Raw genomic sequence first — 26,130 nt, 5'->3', positions numbered from 1 at the left:
AGAAGGGAAGGAAAGATGGGGGCGGGGGGGGGGGGGGGCACAGTTAAAGAGTGAAACCCAGGAGAAAGCTAGTTTATGATCACCAATCAGGTACATGTGACTTGGATGGGCCTGCCCTTAGAGTCAGGCCCATGTTTAAATCACATACTTAATCAGGGCTGAAATGTCCACCATTCAAATACCCAGTGCCCCTGCCTTCACAGATCTCTGCAGAAGGACGCCAGGAGGTCAGATCTGCCTCAGAAACCAATGGTTCCGGGGATGGGGCACACCACACGGGCTAGCTTTTCGAAAAAGCTAAGGCCAACACAAGGGAATCCCAACGACGAGCTTGGAGTGCAGTGTAGACACCTAGGCGGATTCCCTATTGCCTTTGCAAACCAAACGCTGCGGAGTGGTGCTCGTGTGTGAGAACCCGACCCGAATGCTCCCCTCGAGATGCACACCCCCCAGCCAGGCAGGCAGACGCATGAAGAGCAGAGTTTAAAAATCAGGTGATTGAAGACGGAAAAAAGCAGAAGCATTATTGACACAAGTAAAAACGTGTGGTTTGAAGACACATGCATCCAAATACTCCATTTAGATGGCACACAGTGCCGTCATTCACATCAGCGCAAAACACCTGCATTAGCACCGGTGTGAATGACTGACCAAGGTATCAGAGTTCCCTGGTTCTCTGACTTGGCCACCTTCCTCTGAAGTGGTACCAAACTGTTCCCGGTGGCTCAGGGCCAAGATCTTAACCTGAGGTTGGCAGCATGTGAACTAAAAGGACAAAACAAGGAACCAGTGCTTCCCCGCAAGGAGCAGCAAAATTTCCAAACTACAAAATCCATCTAAGTCCCTGAAGCACAAACTAACAGAGGTTTGGGCTCTCCAGTCTCTACCCTAGAGACTTCATTCACACACGGTGTCAGACCCGCCTGCCACCCTTCAAAATCCCTTCCAAGCTACTCCAGCCATTCCAAACATGTCCAAGGATGTCTCAGTCTCTTGGCACGAGCAGCTCTCAATACACCAGCATTCCCAGCTTAGCCAGGAATGCAACACACCTCTTGACATCTTAAAGGACATCTTAATTCTGGCAACGAGGAGGAGGCGATTTCCCCCTGCATCAATGGGGAAGAACTCCTTGACCCGGCTCAAGGTCCCCAAGGGATTAAATACTGGAGATGCAGTATTAAAAGTAACCGGCTTATAAACTCAATGCCAGCAAGTCATTTAAAGGGACATATGCCTTTACGGGTACCTACTTGCTTGAACTGCTCCTCGTAAGTCCAGTCTCCGTGGTCTGGAGCCTGCTGCTGTAGCTGCAAGTGCCCCTGATGGCTCAATCCAGACGACAGCCGCTCCTGGCCCCCCGGCAGCCTCTGGGGCTCGCCTCGGTACTGCTGGGGGACCTGCGGCTTGCGAAGAAGCAGAGATCCCGGACCAGATCTCACCACTTCTGCTGAGCCCAGCCCTTCATCCTCCCCCATTTCTTCATCCTCTTCATAATCTTCCTCCTCCTCCTCCTCCTCTTCTTCCTCCTCCTCCTCCTCCTCCTCCCCCATGTCCTCTTCAAAGTCATCTTCATCCCATTTGCGCTTCCTAGAAGTTATAAATAAAAAAAAAAAAAAGGGTGAGGTTGGGGAGAGAAGAGAAGGTTCACGATGTAGCATCTGGAGAGAGCTCACTAAAAATCAACACACAGAGACGCTACCTGTGCCCCACCTCCACGCCAAGAACTGCCCTCCCCGCAATGGAGAAGGCACCAGATTCAATGCAATCAAGATTATTAGAGGGACACTCGATGAAACCAAATAAGAGCAAATCCAGAACCGGTAAAGGAAATGCTTTTTTCACACCTGTGGAACTCCTTCCCACAAGATATGAGAAAGTTTAGGATGGCATATAAATCCTCCTACCCCAAGGCTTCAGCAGGAAACTTGTCCTGGGGCAGGTTATCCCATAACCACCTATTGCAGGGCTCTCCTGGCTGTGGGTAAAGACTGGACTCTTGGTCTGATCCAGACTGGCTCTGTTCTACATAGCTTATTATACCATGCCATTACCACAGCATCTGAGGCCCAGATCCCCAAAGGGATTTAGGCTCCTAATTTCCACTGATTTCAGTGGAAGTTGGGTGCCTAAATCTGAGCATTAAGCAACACGACTACCATAGGTCACATGTTGTTTGAGTGCACAGGAACACGGGCATTACCCATTCCCATGTCAGGGCACCACCTTTCCCTTGCGCCATCTGGAGCATTAGCATCTTACATCTGGCCAGCAACATACTGCGGGGTTAAGAGGTCACTGGACAAGGCAGCTCCCCACCCCCTTCCAGTGCTACATGGTCAATGGTGCCTTTGCACAGGCTAGTAGGAGAAGCCAAGGGTCGATCCCTTGGTCTCATATAAACACTTTTCATCAGCAGAGCTCAGAGCACTCCATAAAGCCACTCAGTACTGTGCTCCATTTTACAGATGGGAAGAGACTGGCCTGCTGTATGCTCCTAGGGCAAGTGGCAAGAATAGAACCCAGTCCTCCCGAGTCCCAGTCCAGTGCTCTAACCAGTAGGAACCGTTGCCTCCCAATTTAACAACTACCCAGTGCCCACTTTTGGCTACAGAAGACTTGGGTGTTCTTAGCTGTAAACAAGAAAGCCCATCTGTAGGAGAGTCTTATTTTATCTCCTACTAGCTTACTACCCTGGAGCAACAGTCAGGAAAGCCTGAGACAGGCTATATATTGAGAGGAACATCAGGGCAGGATAAAACCAAGGAGTCTCATTACACAGCCCTTAGCAGTCTAATCTAAATCTCACTGATCCAGCAAGCCAGCTCACTGTTCCAAACTCCACAGCGCAATCATGCACGTTTGCAAGTCCTCCAGAGCTGCCCAGGTTGCCTTTTGAACCATTCATTCTCCCTTGTAAGCTTTTTGGGGCAAGGGCTGTGTCTCACTAGGTGTTTGTGCCCAGATCACAGCTAGGGCCCCTGTGCTGTGTGCACTGCAAACAATTCGTACCAAACTCCAGGCAGTTTGCACTGCAAACAATTAGTAAGAGTTTGCACGCTAGCAGAAATAAATAATCTGTTCCACACACTAGGCAATAGAAGCACCGAACATTTTCACATTTTCCAGTTTCCCTGAATCACTGGGGCAGTTCTGTCCTCTCTCCACCCCAGCCCAGTTCACTTCCTGACCAAAGCGTGATGGGCAGCCTTAGCACAAAGCACGGTGCAGCTTCAAACCCTTTTCCTTCTCATAATAAAAAAAAAAAAGAAGAGTCACAATATTCTACATACACACTCGGAAGACAGTCTCCTTAAGCCAGCTTCTGCTCCCGTTTACAGTGGTGTGAATTCACAGTAACTGCATAGATTCCTCTGCTACATCAGATCATCCCACGTCCCCCGAATGTACCCATCCAGACTGAGTCAAAGTCCACTCTCTCTTCCATCATGGCAACCCATCCTCCCTGGAAGGAGCAGCACACCCTTCAACTGGGAGCTGCGCCCAAGACACCAGGGATTTAGATTTGCTGCCACATCTCTGAGGGACCTGTTTCTACTGGAGAAATTTTCTAACTGGTTTCAAAAGTGGCTCAGATAAGCCAGTCAGAGCTGTAGCACTGACCCAGTCTGAGGTGATCTAAGGCACCCTGGCTCTCCCCCACAAACAGGTCATCTTAGACCATCTTGGACCATCTTAGAAACAAAAACAAGTCTCCACTAGGACTCCGGCCAGCTTAGCTGAACCAGTTTTAGAACCAATTCGAAATTTTTCCCCTTAGTGCTGACAGCCCTGGATCCGAGCCCATCTTAGCACTGGCGAGGAAGCTCTCCTCTCCTGGAATAGGAAAACAAACCAACCAGTTAGGCTGATTATCGACAACATCGGGGTGGAGACACCTCGGGAATGCGTGAAATAGACAGGGATGGGGAGGCACAGCCATAGCCCTTCAGTGCAGAGGCCAGCGCCAGAGGGGTTCTCCCGTTGCTGTAGTTAATCCACTTCCCTGAGAGGCGGCAGCTAAATCGACAGAAGAATTTTTCCGTCTGCCTAGCACTGTCTACGCAGGAACTTCTGTCAGCTTGACTACATGGCTCAGGAGTGTGGATTTTTCACAACTCTGAGGGAGGTAGAAGGGGTGACCTAATTTTTTTAGTGTAGACCCAGCTTTAGGGGCGGACAGGATTAGCACCTCCTGAAGAAGGCCCTAAACTGCGTTTAGTCTTGCTTAGGGAAGTTTCCTTCCTGCTCCTTCAAGGGGCAAAGGGGAGAAGCCCTCTGTGTAACCCAGCTCTCTTCCTTGCCAGCATTTCAGCTCCCACCCTCCCCACCCCACTGTAACCGGGTTTCTCATCACATCTGAGTGCAGATTGGGATGGAGACGAGTGAGCGTGTGTATGCAGGGGGGCGGGTGGGGCACAGGGATCTCAGCTCTCCCAGTGCCAGGTGAGAGTGGGGACTCAGAACAAGAGATGGTGCTGGCCCCTGAGAAGCGAGGGAGCAAGAGCCATCACTGGGCCTGCACAGCTGCCTGAAAAGGAGATCAGAGTGTCATTCTGTGGGAAGGAGAATCCTTAAGCTCCCCCTTCAACCAAAAATGTATATGGGACAGTGGTGAGGACAAAGTTTATTAGCTCTAGGTCCTGCTTAATCTCCATTCTCCCAAGCGCGAGTGGGAAGTTTTGCCTGGCACTAACGTAGCCCTGCACTGTCCTGTTCCTCTGTGCAGAGAAGTGTTTCTTTTGGTGGGCAGTGTTGAAATCTCACTTGGGATTCTCAAGGGGAGTGGCTGGCAAGTTGACACCACGGGGCACACTTTACATTAACGGATTCCATGTAGAGATGGTTTATAAAGGAACAACAACAGAGCACAGGATACAGGCCTGCAAGCAGATCGCTTGCAAGTGCCATCGGGGGCTGTAAGTGTGAACACCGCCATTCCGCAGACTGGCTGGGACCTCCAGAGCCAAAAGCGTGAGCTGCTATAGCACGTGCTGAAGAGCGAAGATTCCCCTAGCTGGCCGGGTAACAGGCTCATCTGCTGCAGATCGGGCACCGAGAATCTCCAGCACACTCGCCAGTGGTTTACGTGAGCACATCAGTACCAGGTGTTTATAAGTGGCTGTCAGCTATGGTTATAAGCCACCTATTAGGTTGTTTTAATAAACAGTTAATCAATCATTTATATACTGACCTTTAGTAAGGAGTGTCATTGTTCTGGGTCTACACAGGTGAGTTTCCTGAGAGGTTTGCAAGTCTGCTCTGATCAAAATGGTCCAATTGTTATTTTCTATGCCACATGCCCCACTGGAAGGCTGGTGCCAGACCTGGTTGCATCCAAAAAAGTGCTATCTGTTGTACATCAACAGTTATCCCCCATTAAAGAGGGGCTTGCAACAGAGCTGGGCACAGATTGCCAACGAGGCATAAAACTGACATATTCAGCTCTAAAGGCAGGAGCCTCCACCAACTGATCTAGAAGAGTAACAATTAGCTGGCAGCAGTAGTAGGCACTTGTCTTCTTATATGGCCCCACCACTAGAACGGGACACACCCTGAACTGGTAGTTTACAGGTGCCCTATGGCTGATTTCTCATCATGCACAATGGGTATCTGCTAGGCAAAGAGCAATTAGATACGGTTGCTCTTCACTCCATCAGAGTCGGAGTTTTTGGGCACATACAGCCCTGTCACCTTCCCCAAGGAGGTGTGGACAGGCCCCACCTCTCTGCTTGGAGAGACAGAGACACACCCTGCCAAATGTTTGCTCCGGGTGAACATGCTGCCAGAATGCAACTGTGTATTTTTCTCTCAGATTAGACAGATATTAAAGAGAAAGGGGGGCCCATACACTGAGCCGGGCCCCTGGAGAGCCCCCAGCACTGCTACTTGGCTCCTGCCACTTGCAAATAGAGAGGAAAAGACAAAAGGGGGAACAAAATCCAGTGCATCCATTTAATTTGAAAGGTAGCTAGTTGTGCTATGGGTGTGAACTTGCCTTAAGCAAACAGGCTCGCACAGACGAAGGTGTGTCACCAGTTCAGCTTTTTAAAAAAAAAAAAAAAAAAGGCAGATTTTCACATCAGGTTTCCAGTCCCTTTCTCCCTCCCCAGCCAATAGTATAATTGTCCCAGATGCGTCATCATTACTGTACTTTATGGCACTTGTAACTTCACAGTGACAGCAGAGACCAAACTTCGATCCCTCTCCCCCAAAAAGTCACAGTCCTGTCCCCCCCCCCCCCACACACACACACACTATACTTGAGCTAAACAAGAATCTTCATAACCTATTTGTACTATAGGGCATGTGACACACATCTGAAAAGTTCCAGTTCCATCCTGTGGAGAGCAGTGGCGGACACACACTTAACCAGTTTATTACAGTACGGCGATTCCCTCTCTACTCCCAACTCCACAAGTTAGGCAGAGAGATAGGCAGAAGACACACCCAACTTCTGTTTAAATGGCCCAAGCCAAGTGTGGCAGGGGGAACCCAGCAGAAGTGACAAAAAAAAGAAACCACACCATTATTTTGAAATATTTAATTTTCAATTTTAAATGATCTAACTTATTAGTGACACAGGGAATTTTGTCCCTCAGAAATATGGATTCAATTTGACAGCAACCCTTTAACTGAAGGGGGAAAGGGCCCTATTGCTATCCCAGTGAAAAATGCAGACAACTGTTGACAGACAGCTCCCGCGGCTGTCCTATATGGGGTGGCAGTGGACAGGTGGCCTGGCACCGGCCAGAGGCAACAGAACAACCGATTGCCTGGGTAATTTAAGACTAGACAGGGCTGCCTTAAGGACACTGCACCGACTGACAGAGAAGATGAGGACCAAATTACCCTGCAATTCCTACAATTCTAAATGAAAGTTATACCCGAGTATGGCATTTGTGTCCCAGCATGCTCCGGAAGGACCACAATGGGCATGGTATAGAGATGTAAACAGAAAAGTCTCCCACCCCCTTCCCCCAGGCTGAGTCCATGGGATTCTCTCCCCCAAAAAGCAGTTCCAGGGCTGCCCCCAAACAAGGCTCTTCCCACCAGCTGCCAAAGGTCAACCCTACCTCTTGCACAGAATTGATGTGCTATCGTAGACTCAGCGAAAAGCGATGCCATTGCAACATTCGGACTGTACGTGGGCAGGCCCTGGAAGAGACGGCTCTCAGCCCCCACAATGACTTCCAACACAACACACACCCAAAGGGGCATTTGGCAACGCTTCGGCCTGTCGCCATAGGGCATCATGCCGCCAAGAATCCGACCAGTGGTGGAGGCTAAACCATCCGACACCCGCTTGAGAAAAGTGACACCCATATTTATACTGCAGAAGGGAGACATCAGTGTGAATCCCTCAACGCACCACGTGATTTTAGTTAACATGAGACTTGTATGCTAAAATTCAGTTACATATAAGTGTGATGGTTTTCAAACATTCAAAATCCGTTTATGGCACTTTTCTTAAATCAGGATAAGTCTCCGTGCAACCTAAGAACGATCCTATGTTAATTTGTATAAAACCAAGCTACTTTATCTGATTAGGATGTTATACACACACACGTGCGCGCGTCAATGTAACATACCGTCCAAGCGTTCTAGTATCCCCATTCAGTGGCTGGGCCAGAAGATAAAAGCCCATTACTGTTGAACACTAAGGGATGTACGCACGTAGCTCAAGGAGAAAAGGCCTGTACTTTCAGCAGTGAAGGTCCCAAGTTCAAACCTTGCTCACAACACACGGTGGGGATAGAAGTGCATTAATTTATGCGCTGCTGCATTAATTCAAGTCAGCATGCAATGCCTATGCCACGGGAGGTGTTAATTTATGCAAATTTATACATCCATACTCACAGCTCCTCCTCTTCCTCCGAGCCCATCTCCGGCTGGTACCCGCCATCCTCCTCCTCTTCTCCCTGCTCTTCCTCTTCTTCCTCCTCTGAGGCTTGGCTCTCATCTGACATTCCTGGACTGGGTGAGTGGCTGAGTCCAGCAGCTGCTGCCCGCATAGCGGCCAGGGCAGCCATCTGGGCGCGCTGGATGCGGGCGCTCTCAAGCTCCACCCCCTCCTCAGATGGGACGGGGTCCTGGCTGCGGCCACGGGCCGACAGCGAGGCCCCAGCAGGGAGGGCAACGTTCTGTCCGGAGGGCGGCGGAGGGGGCAGGGCTGGCGGGGGAGGCGTGGAGCGCTGCTGCTCCTGCTGCAGCCGGGCCCGCTGCTGCCGCTGCAGGTTCTCCATCACCGCCTGCAGCTTCATGGCTCTGCCAGCCGAGGGCAGCTCCTTGGGGGGGTTGGCGGGCAATGCACCCGGGGTGCAACGCCCTGGAGTGGAGGATGCAATGTCCTGGAGGGGAGGGGTATCTGCAGGACAACGCCCTGTGGGGTGCAGTGCCCCACGGGAGCTGGCCGGCAAGTTCCTAAGAGGGAATAAAGCCCTGGACTGGTACCCTGGGAGGAGGGAGGTTGCAACGCCCTGGGGGAAATGGGCACCAAGGCGGTACACTAGGGGCTGCTTTGCATCGAGGGGCCGACACCCCGATGACACCAGTACGTTTCCCTGGGGACAGGACCCTCGGAGCAACCAGCTGGTTGCAAGCACCCGGGCTGTTAGTCTCTGCAAACAAGACACCTCAGGGCCAATGCCCCTCTGGCTCAGCAGGCAGCCAGCGCAGTCCTGTACATTGCACGCCCCTTAGCTCGACGGGCACTCCCCAGGCTGGACTGCAACTTCCTTCCTTCCTCTGGCTCTGCTGCAGTGGTAGGGCTGGGTCCCACTAGTCCTTGGCCAATTCTGCTTCATCCAGGTGTCTGCGCAAACCTGGGGACGGGGGAGGGAGGGAAAAAAGAGAAAGCAGGGTTAAGTGCGGACTGGGTTGGGGTTGTCTTCTTGTGGGTGACTGCAGGGAGGAGAGAGTTAACCAGGAGCCTCATTAATCCAGAATTAATGCAAGAGGGGAGGGAGGCTCGGGCCCTGCCTGGCCAGGAGGGAGGAAGAAGAGGGAGGAGTGTAGGGGAAGAAGATGACAGGGGAGAGGAAGACATGGGGAATGAAGTTGGGCGTGGGGAGGGACCGTCCTTCAGCTTGTTCCAGAAGCCTGTTGCGGCTGCTTTGCAATCTGAGAGCTCTCGAGCAGGGCCGCCTGGTCATTAGACATCCGCCTCCAAGCAGCCCTGGTGTCACTGACCCACAGCTAACGGGCTCCCCTCCCCCCACATCCAACACCTACCAGGTGATCCCTCACCCCAGGCCTCCGCTGTTCCTCCAAGCCCGTGGGAGGAGAGGGGCTACTGAAAGAACCATACACAGACCCTCCTCCTCCACCCAAGCCCTGCCCCGAGGACACAGAGCTGAGACTGCCCTGCCTTGGAGACAGAGTCAGGGAAACTGGCTAGTGGCAATTGCATGGAGGAAGGCCCCCACGGCCTGCACTAGGAGTACCTCTCCCCGTCCTCCCCTACGGCGTACTCATGTGCCCCGACCTGCTCGGTCCGAAGTCGGGTGACCAGATAGCAAGCGTGAAAAGTCGGGACGGGGTGGGGAGGTAATAGGCGCCTATATAAGACAAAACCCTGAATATCGGGACTGTCCCTATAAAATCGGGACATCTGGTCACCCTAGTCCAAAGCTGCAGGGGGGGGGGAGGGGGGGAAATCAAGGACACAGTTAGGTCCAGTCTGTACCACAGCGCAGCTCAGAGCTGGGGGACAACTGTGTAACTCAGCCTCCCAGTACAGTGGTTACAGCACGGACGAGCCCATAGAATCCACACTGGGAGCGGGACCGAGTCCTTCCTGGGGTGCAGCAAGTCAGGCCCTGGCCTGGGACCCAGGTAAGCACGGTTCTGGCCCCACCTCAGCCACTAGTTTGCTGCATGGTACTTCTGTGCCTCTGTTTCCCTGTAACGTCAAGCGTATCGCACAGCGATACTGACCCACCTTTGCGAAGCATCTCAGACCCTCACACGCTGAATATCAGCCAGCCCCCAGCTTGTCTGGGGTTGAAAATGGCTTGTCCAGTGGCGTTAAAAAAAAAAAAAAAAAAAAGGGGGGGGGGGTTTTGAGCCATTTACCTCTCATTAGCAGGTAGGCCACCTGTTTAGACTGGACCAGCAAAAACCAAGGTGAGGGGGCCAGCATGGATGGGGCCCAGACAGGGGGCAGATCTAGGCTAGAACATGTCCGTAGAGCCCTGCAAATCTGCGGCTATCCGCTTTATATCTGCAAACCATGTTTGCGGATCAGAGGCAGATATAAATGTTGTGTCCGCGTAGGGCTCTACCCCTCCATACCCCCGTCCTGCTGGCAGATGGAATTAGTTTACCTGGCACAGAGTTTACACACAGTTCCTTAGACTTGGTTTGAGATCCACTGTCAACAGGTCCTGAAGAAGGGTCCCTCCCGCAGATCCCAATACTCCCACTCATAGGGGTGTCAGTATGCTATGACGCAGGGGTTCCCAGACTTGGGTGGCCCAGGACGCCACGTTGACAAATTGCCAGGCACACAAGGGCTACATGTAGTTTGCCAGCACATTTACACACTTAAGGAAAATAAACGCTTGAAAAGTCTGTCTGCCCTTTTCTTGAAAAAGAGAAGTTCCTGTGAAAACAAGAGCCCACTTCCCCGCCAGCCCTCAGGTTTTCCCAGTACGATTAAATAAATAAATAAATAAAATCTGTCTATACTAGACTAAGATTTCCCAACACTGGGCTTTTATTACAGTAATATCCAGCCAGGACCCAGGCCCCCTTGGGCTGGGAGCTGCATAGACACATAGTGAAAGAGTCCTTGCCCCAACGAGCCCAGGCGAAAGAGACAAAGGGGAAGGGGAAAGACAGGGAATAGGGAAGTGACATGCCCACGAGTCACGCAGCGCAGAGCTGGGAACAGAAGACACGTCTCCTGACTCCCAGTCCGGTGCTCTATCCACTAGGCCACGCTCCCAGCGGTTCAGCTCCCCTGGCAGCCGGGAAGCACAGCTTGGAGTGCGTCTAACCCGGTTCAGGACAGGTCTGGATGACACCACAGACTTGTTAACTCGGGCACTCCCATTGTTGCTGGCACGGAGGGAAGCTGCGGCAGGAAGCATACCCAAAGCTCCTGAGAGGACTGACAGAGTTGAATTCTGGTCTGGTAAAGTCATTAGCCCCCTGCAGGCTGGGCTGCCAGATCTAAGATCGAGTACAGAAGGCAGCTGCCGCGCTAATTTGTCTCTTGGGCTTCACTGCTTAGAGGTCCAATCCACACCCTAAGTGCCACCATTTTGAGGTCGACCCGGCTGCAACACGGTAGTTCCAATGCAGTTACAAATACACTAGGAGCCTGGGCCCCAGACAGGATCAAGCTGCATTTTAAACAGCGTTCTTGGAGTGGGCAAGAGATGGGGGGGAAGGGGAGGGGGAACGTGGCAAAAAACAAAACCCCTCATTTTTTATTTTTAGTCTCCACCAATATTGTTCTAGTTCTTAGACAAATGCAGAAGGGATGGAAGTGAGGTTCCTTGTTTCCCTGCAATCGTTCAGGGCATTGAGTTTTCCTGCTGTGAATGAGGACTGGGAGCAATTTAACTCCATTTTAAACTTAGCAGCAATGAACCACAGTGTAACCGCACCAGGGGAACCATCAGGCTGTAACAGAGATTCCTCACAGTGGTAGAAATCACAGTGTAACTGGATTTTAGGCCTGGTCCAGTTTAACTGAAAGTGTGATTAAACTGGCTTTAAACCAGCCCTGGGTTGGGGGGGTGTCACATTTCTAGCCCTGCCCATCCACGCTGGAGACAGAGAAGCAGCACTTCCAAGGCGAGTGCATCAGACAACAGAGCTCTGCTGGGAGAAATCTGCAGACAAATCCAGGCATAAGCAGGACAGCGACTCATTTAATGAGGGACCCATTTCATGAATGGCTTTGAGCGCTTCCGAGACACGGGGGTCAGTTTATTCTGAACCAGTTGGAGCAGGTGCAGAAATCTAGTCCCTTTTGAAGAGAACGCATTACAGAGAAATCAGTCAGTGGAGCAGGACACATGATTTCCAGAGACAGCTAGAGAAGCTGGATCAGACTTGCATGATTTACATAGGAGAAAAACAGAGAAGGAGGGAAATGTTTCTAGACCATCTCGTGTGTGTGTTTAAGCCAGAGTGACTGTTTATGTTTGCAAAATGCAGGCTGTGGACTATACGCTAGGGGCTTGTCAATGCAATTTTTGCACCGCTTTAATTTTAATCTGTTCAGAAGCTGGCGTACAGAAAGCAGTAGAATCCCCTGGCTGTACACAGGCAATTATATATCTGTATAGTAAATATGCAGGAATAAGCTGTACCTTAAAGCACCTTTGTCCAGACAGAACTGCATTTGTGCTGTTGGCGTTGGGCATTGTACCAATTTACATATCCGCTGAAGCAGTTCAACTGGAGTGTTTAGCTCTAAACTGGTCTCGCTGTTAATGGCTAGAGGTCTAAGACCCTCTTGAGTCTCGGCATGATAAATAAAATGGAATTAGGTGGAAAGAGGCGAGAAGAGGGCTATGAATGGGGTTTACACTATTTGTGCGCAAGTGTGAATTTACCAGCATAAGGATTGAATGTCGTATCTGAAGGATTACGTCCATGTAGATTATTTTTTTAAAAACTCCTTATTTTGTCATTATTAAAGTGAATAAAGCCCCGTTCTTAGCAATATCATGGCCAGGAGTAAGGAGTTCATTCGTTGCTGAAGACAAGGCAAACGGATTTTTTGGGACCCTGGCAGCTCACAGGTGGTAGGGTCCCAGCCCAGTGGTTACAAACAATTCAGAGACATGTCGGGCTGGAAGGGTCCTGGAGAATATATCAAGTCCAGCCCCCCTGTGCGGAGGCTGGACCAAGTAAACCCTAGACTATACCTGACAGGTGTTTGTCCAACCTGTTCTTAAAAAAAAAAAAAAAGAAAAAGAAATCTCCAATGATGGAAATTTCACAACCTCCCTTAGAAGCCTGTTCCAGAGCTGAACTATCTTAGAGTCAGAAAGATTTCCTAATATTGAACCTAAATCTCCCTTGCTACAAATTAAGCCCATTACTTCTTGTCCTACCTTCTGTGGATAAGAACTGATCTCAGACCAGTTCTCCAAGAGGTTACAGCTGGGAAAAACAGCGCCAAGAAAAAGCTAAGTAAGCATCTTAGCAGGGAAGGCATTTTGAGTCATGGAGACATTAGTTGTTTAATGATGTTGTAGGCAGCAGTGGGGACAGGAGACAAAAGCAGGTTTATAAAAGGCCGGTAGTTAGCTATGAAAAGACACAATGGCTGGCTTTTCCTCCTCCACGAAGATGTAAACCCTCAAGGGAGGTGTGAGTTATCTGGAGATCGCTCAGGCTGTGTGGCATCCAGTATTGCCCTGGCCTACACAAGAAAGTTGCATGGCTTGAACTAAACCTATGTCATTACAGTAATACAAACCCCAGTGCTGAAGCAGCGATACTGGTATAGAGAGGTTTATACCAGTGTAGCTGCTTCCCATAAGGAAAGGGGAATAAGCTATACCAGTGCAAAGGGGTCTACCAGTGTAACTGTGTCCACATTGGGGGTTGTGCTAATATATATCTTTTTTAACCAAAAAAGTCACACACGGAGCCAAAAGTTACACCAGTACAAAAACAGTGTTTAGACCAGGCCTGTCTCGTGTTGGTGCTTAATACAGAGTGTCTCTTCTTCTACTTGCTCTTTGGGGCAGACACAGTCTTTGTGCAGCGCCTAGCACACTGGGGTCCTGGTCCATGACCGAGGCTCCCAGGTGCTACCACAAATAAACACCACATATACCGTGGCCTTGCCTGCATGGGGCGTTTCAGTGTCACTGCCCCAGGGCGGAGGCAAAGCCACTGCAAGCCGTGAGGCCTACCAGAGTTGGAAGTTAGGCCTCCAGCGTACACGCCTCTTACGTTTGTACAGCCCCAAGCACAGTGGCCGGGGCTCTCATGTGCTACTGTAATGCACAATAAATAAGACTAGGACATGGTGGATTCCACTCTTATAAAGGGAGGGTCTCTCTCTCTCTCTGACATACACACTCACACTCCACAACTGGTACCTCTAAGCTGTTCTAGTAACAGTCCTTGTTGAGCAGTAAAAAGTAGCAGCTGGAACCTGATGCAGGGTGAAGGAGAAAGGGCCTTTCCTGAAAGCATCTACCGCCTTCTCCAGCATTCAGCAAGGACCTGGGCACCCAGGAGAAGGATCACATCAAAGGGTGCCCCATGTGGTCTGTCTGGCTAGGGCACATGGAGCCTGCCCATGCCACAGGTTCTCCATCCAAGCCTCAGGAGTTACCAGCCGTGTTGTGGCACAAGGCTGGAGTGGACAGCCAAAGGCACTCACCTGGAGACCAGTGACATCACCCTAGCGAGCCCTGACGCAAAGGCCTGGTCTGTGGCTTCTCCTCTAAGCAGGGGCTGGAGGGGAGCCACTAATCTGTTGAAAGGTCAGCCCCCACCCCCAGAATCCCCACAACCCCTCCCTGCTGCAAAGCAAACAGCAGGATCAACTGGCTTTTAAGACAATTCCTAGAAAGCCTGATCAAGAGCCAGGGCACCCAAGAGAGAACAAGAGGCTGCTTCTAGAGAGCAGCCCTGAGAACACGGCAGTTCATTAACCCGAGTTGTCCTTGTCCACAGGTATCCCAGTAGCACCTGGAGGCTTAGACTAGATACTGTATAGACACATAGTAAGAGACAGCACCTGCCCTAAGGAACTTACAGTGTAAACAGACAGATAAGGTGGGAGGGAAAACAGGGTCACTGACAGGTGAAATGACTTGGACAAGGTCACACAACAGGGCTGGGAATGGAACCCAGGGCTCCTGAGTCTCGGTCCAGTGCTCTATCCACTAGCCCATGCTGCCACTAAACACGGAGATTCTCTTACCTCTATGAACCAGGCTTTTTGAGCTTTCCTGCCTGCCATGCCATAAAACAAGGTCCCAGCTGGACTGTGGCTGGGACCTTAATTGTGTCTATGTACCCAGATTTCTTTCACCTTCCTATGAAGCGGGGAGTGGGGGAGGTTTAGGTGGAAGTTAGGAAAAAACTTTCACTAGGAGGGTGGTGAAGCACTGGAATGGGTTACCTAGGGAGGTGGTGGAATCTCCTTCCTTAGAGATTTTCAAGGTCAGGCTTGACAAAGCCCTGGCTGGGATGATTTAGTTATCGATTGGTCCTGCATTGAACAGGGGGTTGGACTAGATGACCTCCTGAGGTCCCTTCCAACCCCGATATTCTATGATTCTATGAAGCCCCAGTGCTGTCAGAATATTGGACTAGCCGGACCACTGGTCCAGCCCCAGATGGCAGCTCTTGTGTTCCTAATTATACAGCGGAGGTGGGGAAGGGGTTGCTCCCCTATGGTCTGACAAGCACAGTTCTCAGAATAGGAAGACTCCCATGCACACCAATCAGAGGAAGCTGGGCGAGACACCGGCTTTCAAAACCCAGTTCTGGGCAGAGCTCCAAGTAAAAGTCCAGCAAGGAGTGACGGGCTCACCCAGCCCTTCTCCGCTGACCGCTGCAAATGTGGTTGTGTCTCGCAGCGCACGTGGGCCTGATCAGTCTTAACTTTGTCCCCACGTTGCCCTGCTAAAGCCAGACGCCGCAGCGCCAACAGAACAGAACCTGGATATCGCTTTCTCCCTTCTGTGCTGCAAGAGGAGAAAGCATTTCAAAGGCATGAGGTGGGGACTGCTTTATATAACTGGGTCCCATAATCTCACAGCTGTTGTGGCTGAGAAAAAAGCAGTACTGCTAGCCCACTGGGGGCCCTAACCGGGAATATTTTGGGCCCCCTTTCCCACCCCTTAAAAATACTAATTGCATTATTTCCACAAATCCTTTTTTTTTTTTTATTACACACACTTACTTGTTAAAAAGTCTACAGTAAATAAGACGCATGGCCTTTTGAGGGTGATCAGGGCCCCAGACAATTGCTTGGTCTGCTTACGCTTTGTGCCACCACTGGAAACGTGTTAGATTTCATAGCAGTCCCCTGCAGTACAGGACAGCTGTAAGGGACATCCTCGACCCCTGACCGAAGCAGGTGTAGGAGACAGGACGGCTCAAACACCGGCAGCACTGGCCCATACTAGGGCTCCCACCATGGACTGGAGGACAGGGCAATGGAAGCAGGAGTGAGGAGAGCTGAAGTCTTATTCCCATCTCTGCCACTGACCTGCTGGGTCACCTTGGGCAAGTCACTTTGCCTGTTTCTGCTCCTGCATTTTATCTGTCTGGTCTATTTAGATCATAAGCGCTTAGAGCAGGGACTGTCTCTTATCTGTTTGTGCAATGCCTAGCCCAATGGGGCCCCTTGAGCTCAGCCCAGGCCTTTAGGCACTACTGCAAAATAAATAATACCAGCAGTTGCCAACTGGGGGGAGGGAGGGGCAGCGATCACAACGGCGGGAAAGGCGCAAACAAGGCTGAGAAGTCTCTGCTCATTCCTCCACCCTCTCCATTTACAAGAAAAGGGTGGTGAGCTTCATTCATAGAGAGACAGATCACAACTGGAACACGAGTCATTACAGTAACCATGAGCTCGTTGGTCACACTTCTTTGGTGGTTGGCTCTCTGTTTTGCTATGAGTTGCCAACTTTGATCAATGCACTGATCAAAAACCAGAGCAACTAGAAGTCTCTTTTGTACAGTTAGCTTAATTTAACCCAACACCTACTGGCAATACAAAGGATCTTTTATTAGGTAAGAAGTTGCTCAGTGAGGGACTGAGGGTGGGGGGAATCCATTGCCTTCTAATAAAGCTAAAGCAGAGGTGTACTGTATTCTTTGGGAGTGGGGAGGTATTTTGGGGCACCTACATCAAGTGATCTCTTGTACAGGTTTCTACTATATTCCTGTGCAAAATGAATATCTAAGCATGCTTATGAAAGCGGGCAAGAGGGCTTGGGATGCCAGTGTGGAAATCTGGTCTTGTGGATTGGACAAACATATCCGGGGGGGGGGGGGGGGGGGAACTGCTTTCCAGTGAGGCTTCCACCTATGCAATGGGTAGATGCGCATGTCTAGAGACAATTCTCATGTTCAGTTCTTAAACTGGGTGCCCGTTTTGTGCAAAGGAGGGAAACGTTCTGAAGTGACCACGGCAGGGCGAGATCAGGGCCCCGTCTTGACGCACAAAGAGATTTATTGGGGACAACTTCTATTAACAGCGTGCACACACATCCCAGCAGCCAGGGCATGCTCACAACCAGGGCCAGCGCAGCAGGGTTGAAATAGTTTAGCCACTGTGACCCGCGCTAGACACCTGCTGAAAACACAGACACACACACACACAGCGCCAAACTGTTTTCATCCCTGGCTGAGGGGCAGCAAACGAAGGGGGTGTTGCCACGGGATGCCTGCCGTTTGACCTCCATGGATCATTTCCTTAATGGAGATGGACGTAGCGTCAAAATAAATATTTTCTAAGTAAGGGGTTCCCTCCTGAACCCCCAGCCAGAACAGATCCATTTAATGGACCTTGAAAGCCACATCAGAATGTATAGGAGAAGGGGTCTTGAATTAAATGAGATTCAGACCTAAGGGCCTGGTGATATCTGTGGAAGCCAATTAAAACCACACCCTATGCAAGGCAGTGTTGTCTAAGGGATAGGGATTCTAGAGATTAGCCGCTGACCTACTGTGTGACGAGGGGAAGCCACTTCCCCTCCCACCCTTTAGATTGTAAGCACTTTAGACTGTAAGACTATCTTATGACGTGTCTGTACAGCACCTGACACACTGGGGCCTGGATCTCAGGCACTGCTGTACTCATTTTAAAAATAGTCTCCAAAGTCTGATGTGCTAGAAACAAGCATGTTGGCACTTCAGCTGCTAACCCCACTGACTTCCCACGAGAGCAGATGCTCAGAAGAGGAAAAAAAGAAAGCAAAAAAAAAAAAAAGGGGGGGGGGGGATCAGTTGAATTCAGCTAAAAATAAACCATAGCAGACAGTTAGGGTTTTGCAAGCTGATGGACAGCTCTGTTGTGTCACGCTGCCTCGCCACAAAGCGCATGCACAGACATGGTGTAATGACCTGGAGTGGACAACTGGTTTCAGTTTACTTTGAATCCATTTAAGGAACAATCAGAAGATCAACAACGCTGGGGGGTGGGGAGAAGGGGAGTGTTTCTCACAAGTACTACTGCCACGGTTTAAAAATTAAATCAGGTGAGGAAAAAAAAGAAATTAGAAAAGCCAGACACCCTGCATCAGGACATAGGGAAAATGGGACAGGAGGGTACAGAACTGTCCGGTTTCAAAGAGACGCTGCAGATCCTCCTTTAGCACAGGCAGGCTGCTTTGCATTTTGGTTTTTAAATGTATTTTTTGCCCACTGTGTCCGTTCCCCTCCCCTTTTGGTCTTCCCACACATTAAAGCAAGAGAAGCCATTTCCTCCCTTCCAGAATTTGTTTGTTGCTATGGCACAGTTGAGCTAGCTGCAGGAGAGAACAGGGAACTCCATCGATAACCCACATTGATCGCGTTGGGGAGTGTTAGGAAGTGGCTTTTGGTCTTGCCTGTACCGATGCGGTGTCGCTAGCCCCAAGTGTCCAAAAGCTTGAGAGTCAGGCCCCGCAAAAAATCATGGAATTTACACCATGAGGGCTAGAAACAATTAAAAATAAATAAATAAATCTGAGATTTGCACATAGTCTCGGAGCTGAAGTTCTAAGAGAAACAGCCAATACCACAAGACTCACAATTTAAGAACACACACACACACCCTCACACCAAACAAGGGAGTGTGGTGTTTGTCCTGTGTCTGTTGTCATCATTGGCACCAGTCCAGAATACTACCATCCTGATGGTGTCAGAATTCTACCCACCCATGCACCAGCTACACGAGGCAGTGGGGAAGTAGCCCTGGGATCCCCCAAAAAATACAATTAGAACAATTAAAGAATATTTGTATTGCCGTGGTGCCTCAGAGGCACAGTCATAGACCAGAAACCATGGAACAAATGGAAATGCAGAAGGAAAGACGGTCCCAGGCCACAGGGCCTACTTTAATTAGGCTTTAATTTACAATTACTTTAATTGTAACCCCACCTTCTTGAATGGATATGATCCCCATTTCACAGATACAGAAATTGAGGCCCAGAGAGAAGTGACTTCCCTAGGATCACACAGCAAATGAATGCAGTTTAGTGGCTAGGGCAGGGCTCTAAGAGTTACTGCCATTCACTTTCATTCCAAGTTCTGAAGGATACACGGACCATCAGTTTATTCATGACACACACACAATTACAAAAGGTTGGAAAGTATCCTTTTGAATTCTGAAGCTTTGTTGCTATTGAAGATACAAAGGGGGGGGGGTGGAAATCTGCCAGAACATATTCTAAACAAGCTGCTTACAACATTAGCCTGTAGTTAAAATAATCTGAGTTCCGGGGAAAAGTGCACCTACTCAGCTTTTGGTGAAAGAAAAATCGCTGCAGGCTGTAACAGCAGCCAAACCACAGACATTAGGAATATGAAACAAGGATACTGGTGTAACTTTAAATATAAACTATTTCTGCTAGATCACAGCAACTTTTTAAATAGCACCTTTTGTCCCCCAGGGCCCCAAGCCACTTTACAAACTAAAATACAGAACATATCATGACATCCATCAGTGTAGGGCAGCCACCTCTGGAGCAGATGGAAGCAGCTGTTCTAACTGCACCCAGCAACTGGAAGCTACAGTCGAGGACAGGAAAAGAAGGAAAACACCATGGTAATTTGAATTCCTAGAGCCTCCAGGTCAGTAAATTATTTATATTACAGTAATAACCAAGGGCCTTAATTGGAAATCAGGGCCCCGTTTTGCTAGGCAGAGCCAAAATAAGCAAACAAATCTTAAAGAGAATGTGCCTGTCAATAAATTCCATTTAATATTTCCCACCAGCTGCCCTGATTAGAAGTTTGTGGTCTCATTAACGGGACGGACTAATATTAGCCACGAAGCGGCACAGTAACAACTCTGCAATCCTGACACACAATCGCTTTCCGGTGTCAGACCTCTGCCTCTCAAGAAGCAACCTCCAGCAAAGGTTTTGAGTTTGCAGAGGACAAGTCGAGATCCAGGACAGGGCTGAGATGCTGTGGGAGGGTGACTATAAAGCTGGGAAGCAAAAGATTTTGCAGTTGCGGGGTGGGACACGTGTGGAACGCGAGCCGTGCTTATTCCATGCTCGGCCCCAGACAGTGCGACTTGTTCTTCAGTTTCGTGAACACTAAATTCCCACATTTCTTTTTGAATTGTGATATTGACCCCATTGTTTTACTAAGGTGGATCTTAGTGAGGTAAACTGACAGGCAATGCAGGCTAGCACTGGAGATACCAGAGACTGCAGAAACCTGCCTTCTGTTCCCAGATCTGCCACAGACCTGCTGCTGCCTGACCTCAGACAAGTCTCAGCTTCCCCTCCAATACCGTCTTGTCCATTTACACACAGCTCCTAGCACAGTAGGTCTTTCGGTACTACTGTAATAACGATCAAACAGTAATAAGTCATTTAGATTCTAACAAGCACAGAATTTGTTATTTTTTGGGGCAGACACCTGGCCTAAATGGAGATTATGGGGAAGGGGGAAAAAGTTGTTACGTGACAGGTTAAATACGCTCTCTTACCACCCCCATTTTCATGCAAGTCAAGCTGTCCCAAGCTTTTCTATTTTGGAGGGTGGGTGGAAATCAAACTTCAGTCACTCGGCTTGAAAAAAACACATGCAACAATTGACACAACTGGAAATGGCGTGGAGGCAGGACAGACACACACACACAAGCAATCGGAGAAGGGGGTTACATTTAAAAAGCCAGAAGTAACAAAGGTTAAGTTCAGACGTGGCAAGAAACAAGGCAAACAAAAAGACACTAAGAGTTTTGTATATCAAAAAAAAAAAAAAGAAGAAAGAAAAAATCTAAAGGCAATTCCAAGGGCTTCCTTAGAGAATTTCTAGCAGCAGCATTCATATCCACCCCTCCCTCCCCAAATATGGATTTTATTTGCAAGTCAGCCCTGTAGAATCAATAGACCCTGATCCCCAACCATGTAAGCAACCGGGTGCGGGGGGGGGGGGGGGGGAAATCACACAATCGACATGGTTTTACTGGGTTCTTTCTTTAACCTGCTACGTGAAGAGGGTTCCTCTAAAAATCTCATACACGGCGGGGGGGGGGGGGGGGAATCAGCCCCAGCAAAACTCAGGATTTGAATGGGGAATCGCCGGTGAGTGCCTGGAACTATCCAGGGCCTTTCTAGCTGGGGGGCGGGTTTGGGGTTTGAAATGCTTTGCCCTGCACGGGAAGGTCAGTGTCCAACTCTTGCTGGTGCGAGAAAAAAAAATGGAGCCTTTTGCAAAGCCAGAGACAAGCCCTTTAAAAATAAAACAGGCGGAGAGTTCGCATTTAACCCTCCCGGGGCGCGTGGCCCCTCTCCCCCGGGGAAAGGCTGCACGGCCTTTCACTGCACCACACCAGAGTCTTTGCTTCCCCCCCACGGGTGGGGGAGAAGGCCCTTTCCTCCCCCCCCCCGCAAAAAGGGGGTCCGATCTCTTATTTGCCAAGAGGATTTCCTCCCAGAAGCACAAAAAGGGATCTTTGCATTCCAGCCCCAACCGGCTACGTTTCTTTGGAAGTTGTACAGAATTTAAAGGGGGCGCAAAAAAAAAAGGGGGGGGCGCGTTGTCGGGTGATCGTGCTAATAAAGCCTCGACACTGGGGAAGTCGATAAAAGTGGCATCCAGCGCTCAGCTGTAGGAAATCCCCCTCCCCCCATTCATGCGGCAACTTTGTTTAGAGGGGACCCCCACTCCGCCCCCCCTTTTTTTTTTAAATTTTTCCCTAATGCAAAAATAAAAGCCCCTCGCAAACCTGCGCCTCCTCCCAGCGACTTAGATTTCAGCCAGCGGGGTGGCCTATGGCTTTGAACCCACTTTAAAGGGGAGAAGGAGGAGAAGGAAAGAGCTTCGCTCACCCAAGGCAGCCGCTCCGCTGGGGAGCTCCATGGCAGCGCGAGCGTCCCCGGGCAGCTGGCCCACCTTGCTGCCCAGGAACCTGGCCGATCCTGGTTTCTTTTTCTTTTTTCGGTATCTCTCTTTTAATTGGGTTTGTTTTAATGCACCCCTATCTGGCCTGATTGGTAAATTTCTCATTTCAGGCAATGCAAGCCCTGGCCCCTTCCCCTCCCCCTTCTGCCTAAGGCGTGCTCATGGCTGGATAGACAAATCATTGGGTGACAAATAGCAATCAGATGCAAATTCCTAACCTCTGAATCAGAGACCTGCCATAGGAGTGGGCTGCCCAGCTAGGGACCATCTCCCATTTCCCCAGCGGCTCCCGAAAACGCGCAGAGGGTAGGGGCTGCCCAGATTATTCAGTGATAATTGGAGATTAAAAATCCCAGAAGCTGTTTTTGAGCCTCGTGGCCACCCCATTACCTGTTTTGTTTTGTTTTTTTTGGTACTTATTATCTTTGCAGGCACAATCCTTGTTCTAAGTGGCTGGTGTAATTTTGGTGTAAACTGTTGATCTGTAGGTTTTTTTTAATTACCTATTTGCAAAATTTAAAATTGAGGGCTCCATCCTGCAACCACACACTCAAGCCCTTTTAAAAGCTGATGGGGAGGAGGGGCTGTGTCCATGAATATTAGTTGCTTGCCTAAAACGTTTGCAGAATTAGGATTTTAAAGCTCTGAAAGGGGTTCAAACCCACGCAGGTCTGTGCCTCAGTTCCCCCATCTGGAAAATGGGGTGGGAAAGATACAAAGGGCTTTGAGATCTGCAGCTGAGAGTCTGCTTTTTGAGTTGTTTTGTTATAATTTGAAGTTTCCCATAAAGATTATACCCCCAAAGCATCAGAAATCATCCCCTAGACTCCTGACTCTGCATTTGTTTAGAAGATAAATACCGGTTTCTATTCTCTGCCCATGGGGTTGGATGTGCTGTCCATGGGCACAAACGTATATATAGACGTGGCTCCTTTAAATTTAAAAAAAAGAAAAGAAAAAAAGGCTGAAGCGTAACTGCCTTTAGGTTGGTGGTGTTGCACATTAGGAAGCGTCTCAAAAGAGCCCGGAAGGTAGAATTTAAAGGGGCACTCTCCATTTGACTTTTTGGGGGTTTTTTTTTGCAAACACTCAAAGCACGTGTGTAATAACTTTACTCGCAGGAGAAGTTCCATTTACTGCAACTGGGGCTACTCCCATTACCCACCTGTGCTTAAATCTTTGCAGAATCAGCCCCTAACTCTTTTTAAAATTTTATTTAATTTTATTTTAGTCTAGCTCTGGACTGATCGTTCTCTAAATAGTATGTGTCCTGGATTTTATTTTTTACTTTCCTTGAAATTTTCAGCTCCCTTGAAGATATTCAGAGGGATATTTCAGTCAGGGAAAAACTGAATAAATCTTAACATTTACAGGAGGTCAGACCAGAGGATCATAATGTTTCCCTTGATCTCCTGTACAACGCAGGCCAGATGACTTTCCGCGCGAGTCCTGCATCAAGCCTGTAATTTCTGTTTGAGCTACAGCCTCTCTTTGATTTGGTCTTTGAGCCCGCAAACAGGAGTAAAGACTACTCTGGGAAGTCAAATCAGCAGCTGTGACTAGAAGACACACAGGGAGCAGTGGGGAGGGTATAAAAAGGTGTCATTTTTATAAGAAAATTACAATACACAGCACAAAAAGAAAAGGAGGACTCGTGGCACCTTAGAGACTAACCAATTTATTTGCGCATAAGCTTTCGTGAGCTACAGCTCACTTCATCTGTAGCTCAGGAAAGCTTATGCGCAAATAAATTGGTTAGTCTCTAAAGGTGCCACGAGTCCTCCTTTTCTTTTTGCGAATACAGACTAACACGGCTGCTACTCTGAAACCTATAAATACACAGCATGTTTCCTTTATGGATCTCAAAGCACTTTACAAAGGTCGGTCTCGCTGTCTTCGTTTCACAGGGAGGGAAACTGAGGCACAGAACGTTTACAGCCAAAAGCTCACAGGTGTGCCCACTGATTTGGGGTGTCTAACTTCAGACATAACAGACTATCATGAATCTGACACTCTGGTACCCCCAGTTTTCAGAAGTGCTCAGAACTCACTAGTCCAGCTGAATTCAGTGCAAATGGAAGGTGCTCAGCACAAGTGAGAATCAGGCACGAAGAGTCTGCCGCGGGGTCACTCAACATTTCTGCCTTGTGTTCACTAGAAAGAGAAATGTGTTTTTAACACATCGGCTGACACATGGTAAAATCCTACTGTGGACAAGGCAGCTGTAGTTTTAACACGTGTTAGCTGGTCAGTTACCTTGACCCCTAACACATATTAACCAGCCAGCTCTCGGGTTTCCTGAGAGTTGACAACACTGATTTAAGCATGTTCATTGAAGAGAAACTTTCACAGCAGCACTGTTGCATTTTGTACAGTGCCATGCACATTGCTGGCACTAAACAAATACTAAATCCAATTTATTTCCCAGCTGCAACCTCAATCACTAGAAGATCACAGCGTCCTCAGAGTCTGTATTGTTGTTTGGATTCCCTTGCGGATGTTATCCTTGCAACTATTTAATTTCATGCAGGAAATTAGTGTATTTCAAACAACCAAGTCAATACCAGGGGACTTGAATTTTATTTTTATAAACAAGTTATTTCCTGCTATAAAATTGCAATGCAGCAGTTTAATAGAAGGTCAAGAAGGCTATGAAGATCAACCCAGAAAGGTTCAAATAGATGCTTTTGTTAGGGACACAAGTCTCTGTTAACACAACCCAGTGGTTGCAATTTTAATTATACAAAAAAAATCAAGAAATTCAAAAAGTTAGGGCGTACAGCTGCCTTGATCGGCAAACTGAACTGTATGCTTCACTTGACACTTTTGTGTAAAGTTAAGCACACTTCATTGTCACAGGGCACATACAAATGAGTCAGCCCGGTCTTATGGTTAGCGCTATGGAATGGGAGTCAGGACTCCTGCGTTCTTCAGGGCATCGGACTGGGACTCAGGAGACCTGCATGCAGTCTGGGTTGTGCCGGTGACCTGCTAGGCAGGTCACTTTCCTGCTCTGTGCCTCAGTTTCCCCATTTAGAAAATCTGACCTGTCAAGTGCTTTGAGATCTAGAGGTGAAGAGTGCTATATGAGAGTTAGGGATTATTGTCTTATATTATGGCTTGTGATGTTAACTGTAGTATGTGCTTGTCTCAGTTACAGCTGCCACGAGAATGCTAGGTCTTTCTCAATCATAACAGTGCATTAAGAATAATTATTTAACCTTGCATTTTGTTTCATTGTTGACAATAAAAACAAACTTACTAGTGCACAGGTAAAGAAAAGTACATTACCTAAACTAGGAAAGAATCCAGCATGTCTTAATAATTAGCACTTAATATGCCCAAAGCTCACTAAAACACCAATCAGTCCTCATAGATACATTGCAATACAGTCAAGTATCTTCCCCCCCCCCCCGCCACAATTTTTACAGATGAGCAAATTAAGGCACACAGAAGGTAAGGCCAAAAGTTCCAGAAGGGGACACTAATTTTAGGCACCCAACCTGAGACATGGTGGGCCTGATTTTAAGAGGTGCTGGGCACCCAAAAACTCACCTCAAAAATCAGCCCAGGTTGTGTCAAGTTGTGGACCCCAACCTAGAGACCACTTTTGTAAAGTTGGGCCTAAGTGACTCGCCCAAAGCCACAGACGGAAGGAGAAGCTGAGCTAGGAATCAAATTCCTGGCTCCCAGTCCAATGTTCTGACCATACTGCCTCTCCTGCAAACTTTCGTGCCAGGCCCTGCTGCACAGATGATGATGCAGGACACACGATGCACAAAACCAGAGGCCTTGGGGGCCCAGCAGAGAGAGCGAAAGACCTTCTGGTCCCAATTGTAGGGGATTTAAGTTGCATCAGGAGGCTAAAGGGGAGAAACGATGGGTTGGGAGATCCTGCGGATGAAGATCCAGATGCAGCTAATCATCTGCATAGCTGCTGTTCAGGATGACCTGCCCTCCATACGCACTGAAACTGGGAGAGAAAAAAGCACCCTGGGCATTTGCACTGAAATGTCTTAGGTCAGAACTTTATTACGACCGTTCAGAGCTCACCCTGTCATT

The 26,130-nt window shown here is 48.9% G+C and overlaps 1 protein-coding gene across 1 annotated transcript in view; it reads right to left on the bottom strand.

Moving 5' to 3' along the window:
- ARID3A (AT-rich interaction domain 3A) overlaps positions 1-22,235 on the bottom strand; it is a 100,317-nt gene extending 78,082 nt beyond the window's left edge. Inside the window, exons 1-3 of the mRNA XM_048830574.2 lie at positions 21,996-22,235; positions 7,861-8,825; positions 1,254-1,590 (exon numbers count right to left, since the gene is read on the bottom strand). Coding sequence (XP_048686531.2) covers positions 1,254-1,590; positions 7,861-8,264 — 741 coding nt within the window. The 5' untranslated portion in view covers positions 8,265-8,825; positions 21,996-22,235. The remainder of the gene's footprint in view (positions 1-1,253; positions 1,591-7,860; positions 8,826-21,995) is intronic.
- Between the last annotated feature and the right edge of the window lie 3,895 nt (positions 22,236-26,130).

The sequence above is a fragment of the Caretta caretta genome, chromosome 25 (assembly GCF_965140235.1).
Source record: "Caretta caretta isolate rCarCar2 chromosome 25, rCarCar1.hap1, whole genome shotgun sequence".
NCBI classification, from domain to species: Eukaryota; Metazoa; Chordata; order Testudines; family Cheloniidae; genus Caretta; species Caretta caretta.
This window is presented reverse-complemented; position numbering and strand designations above follow the sequence as displayed.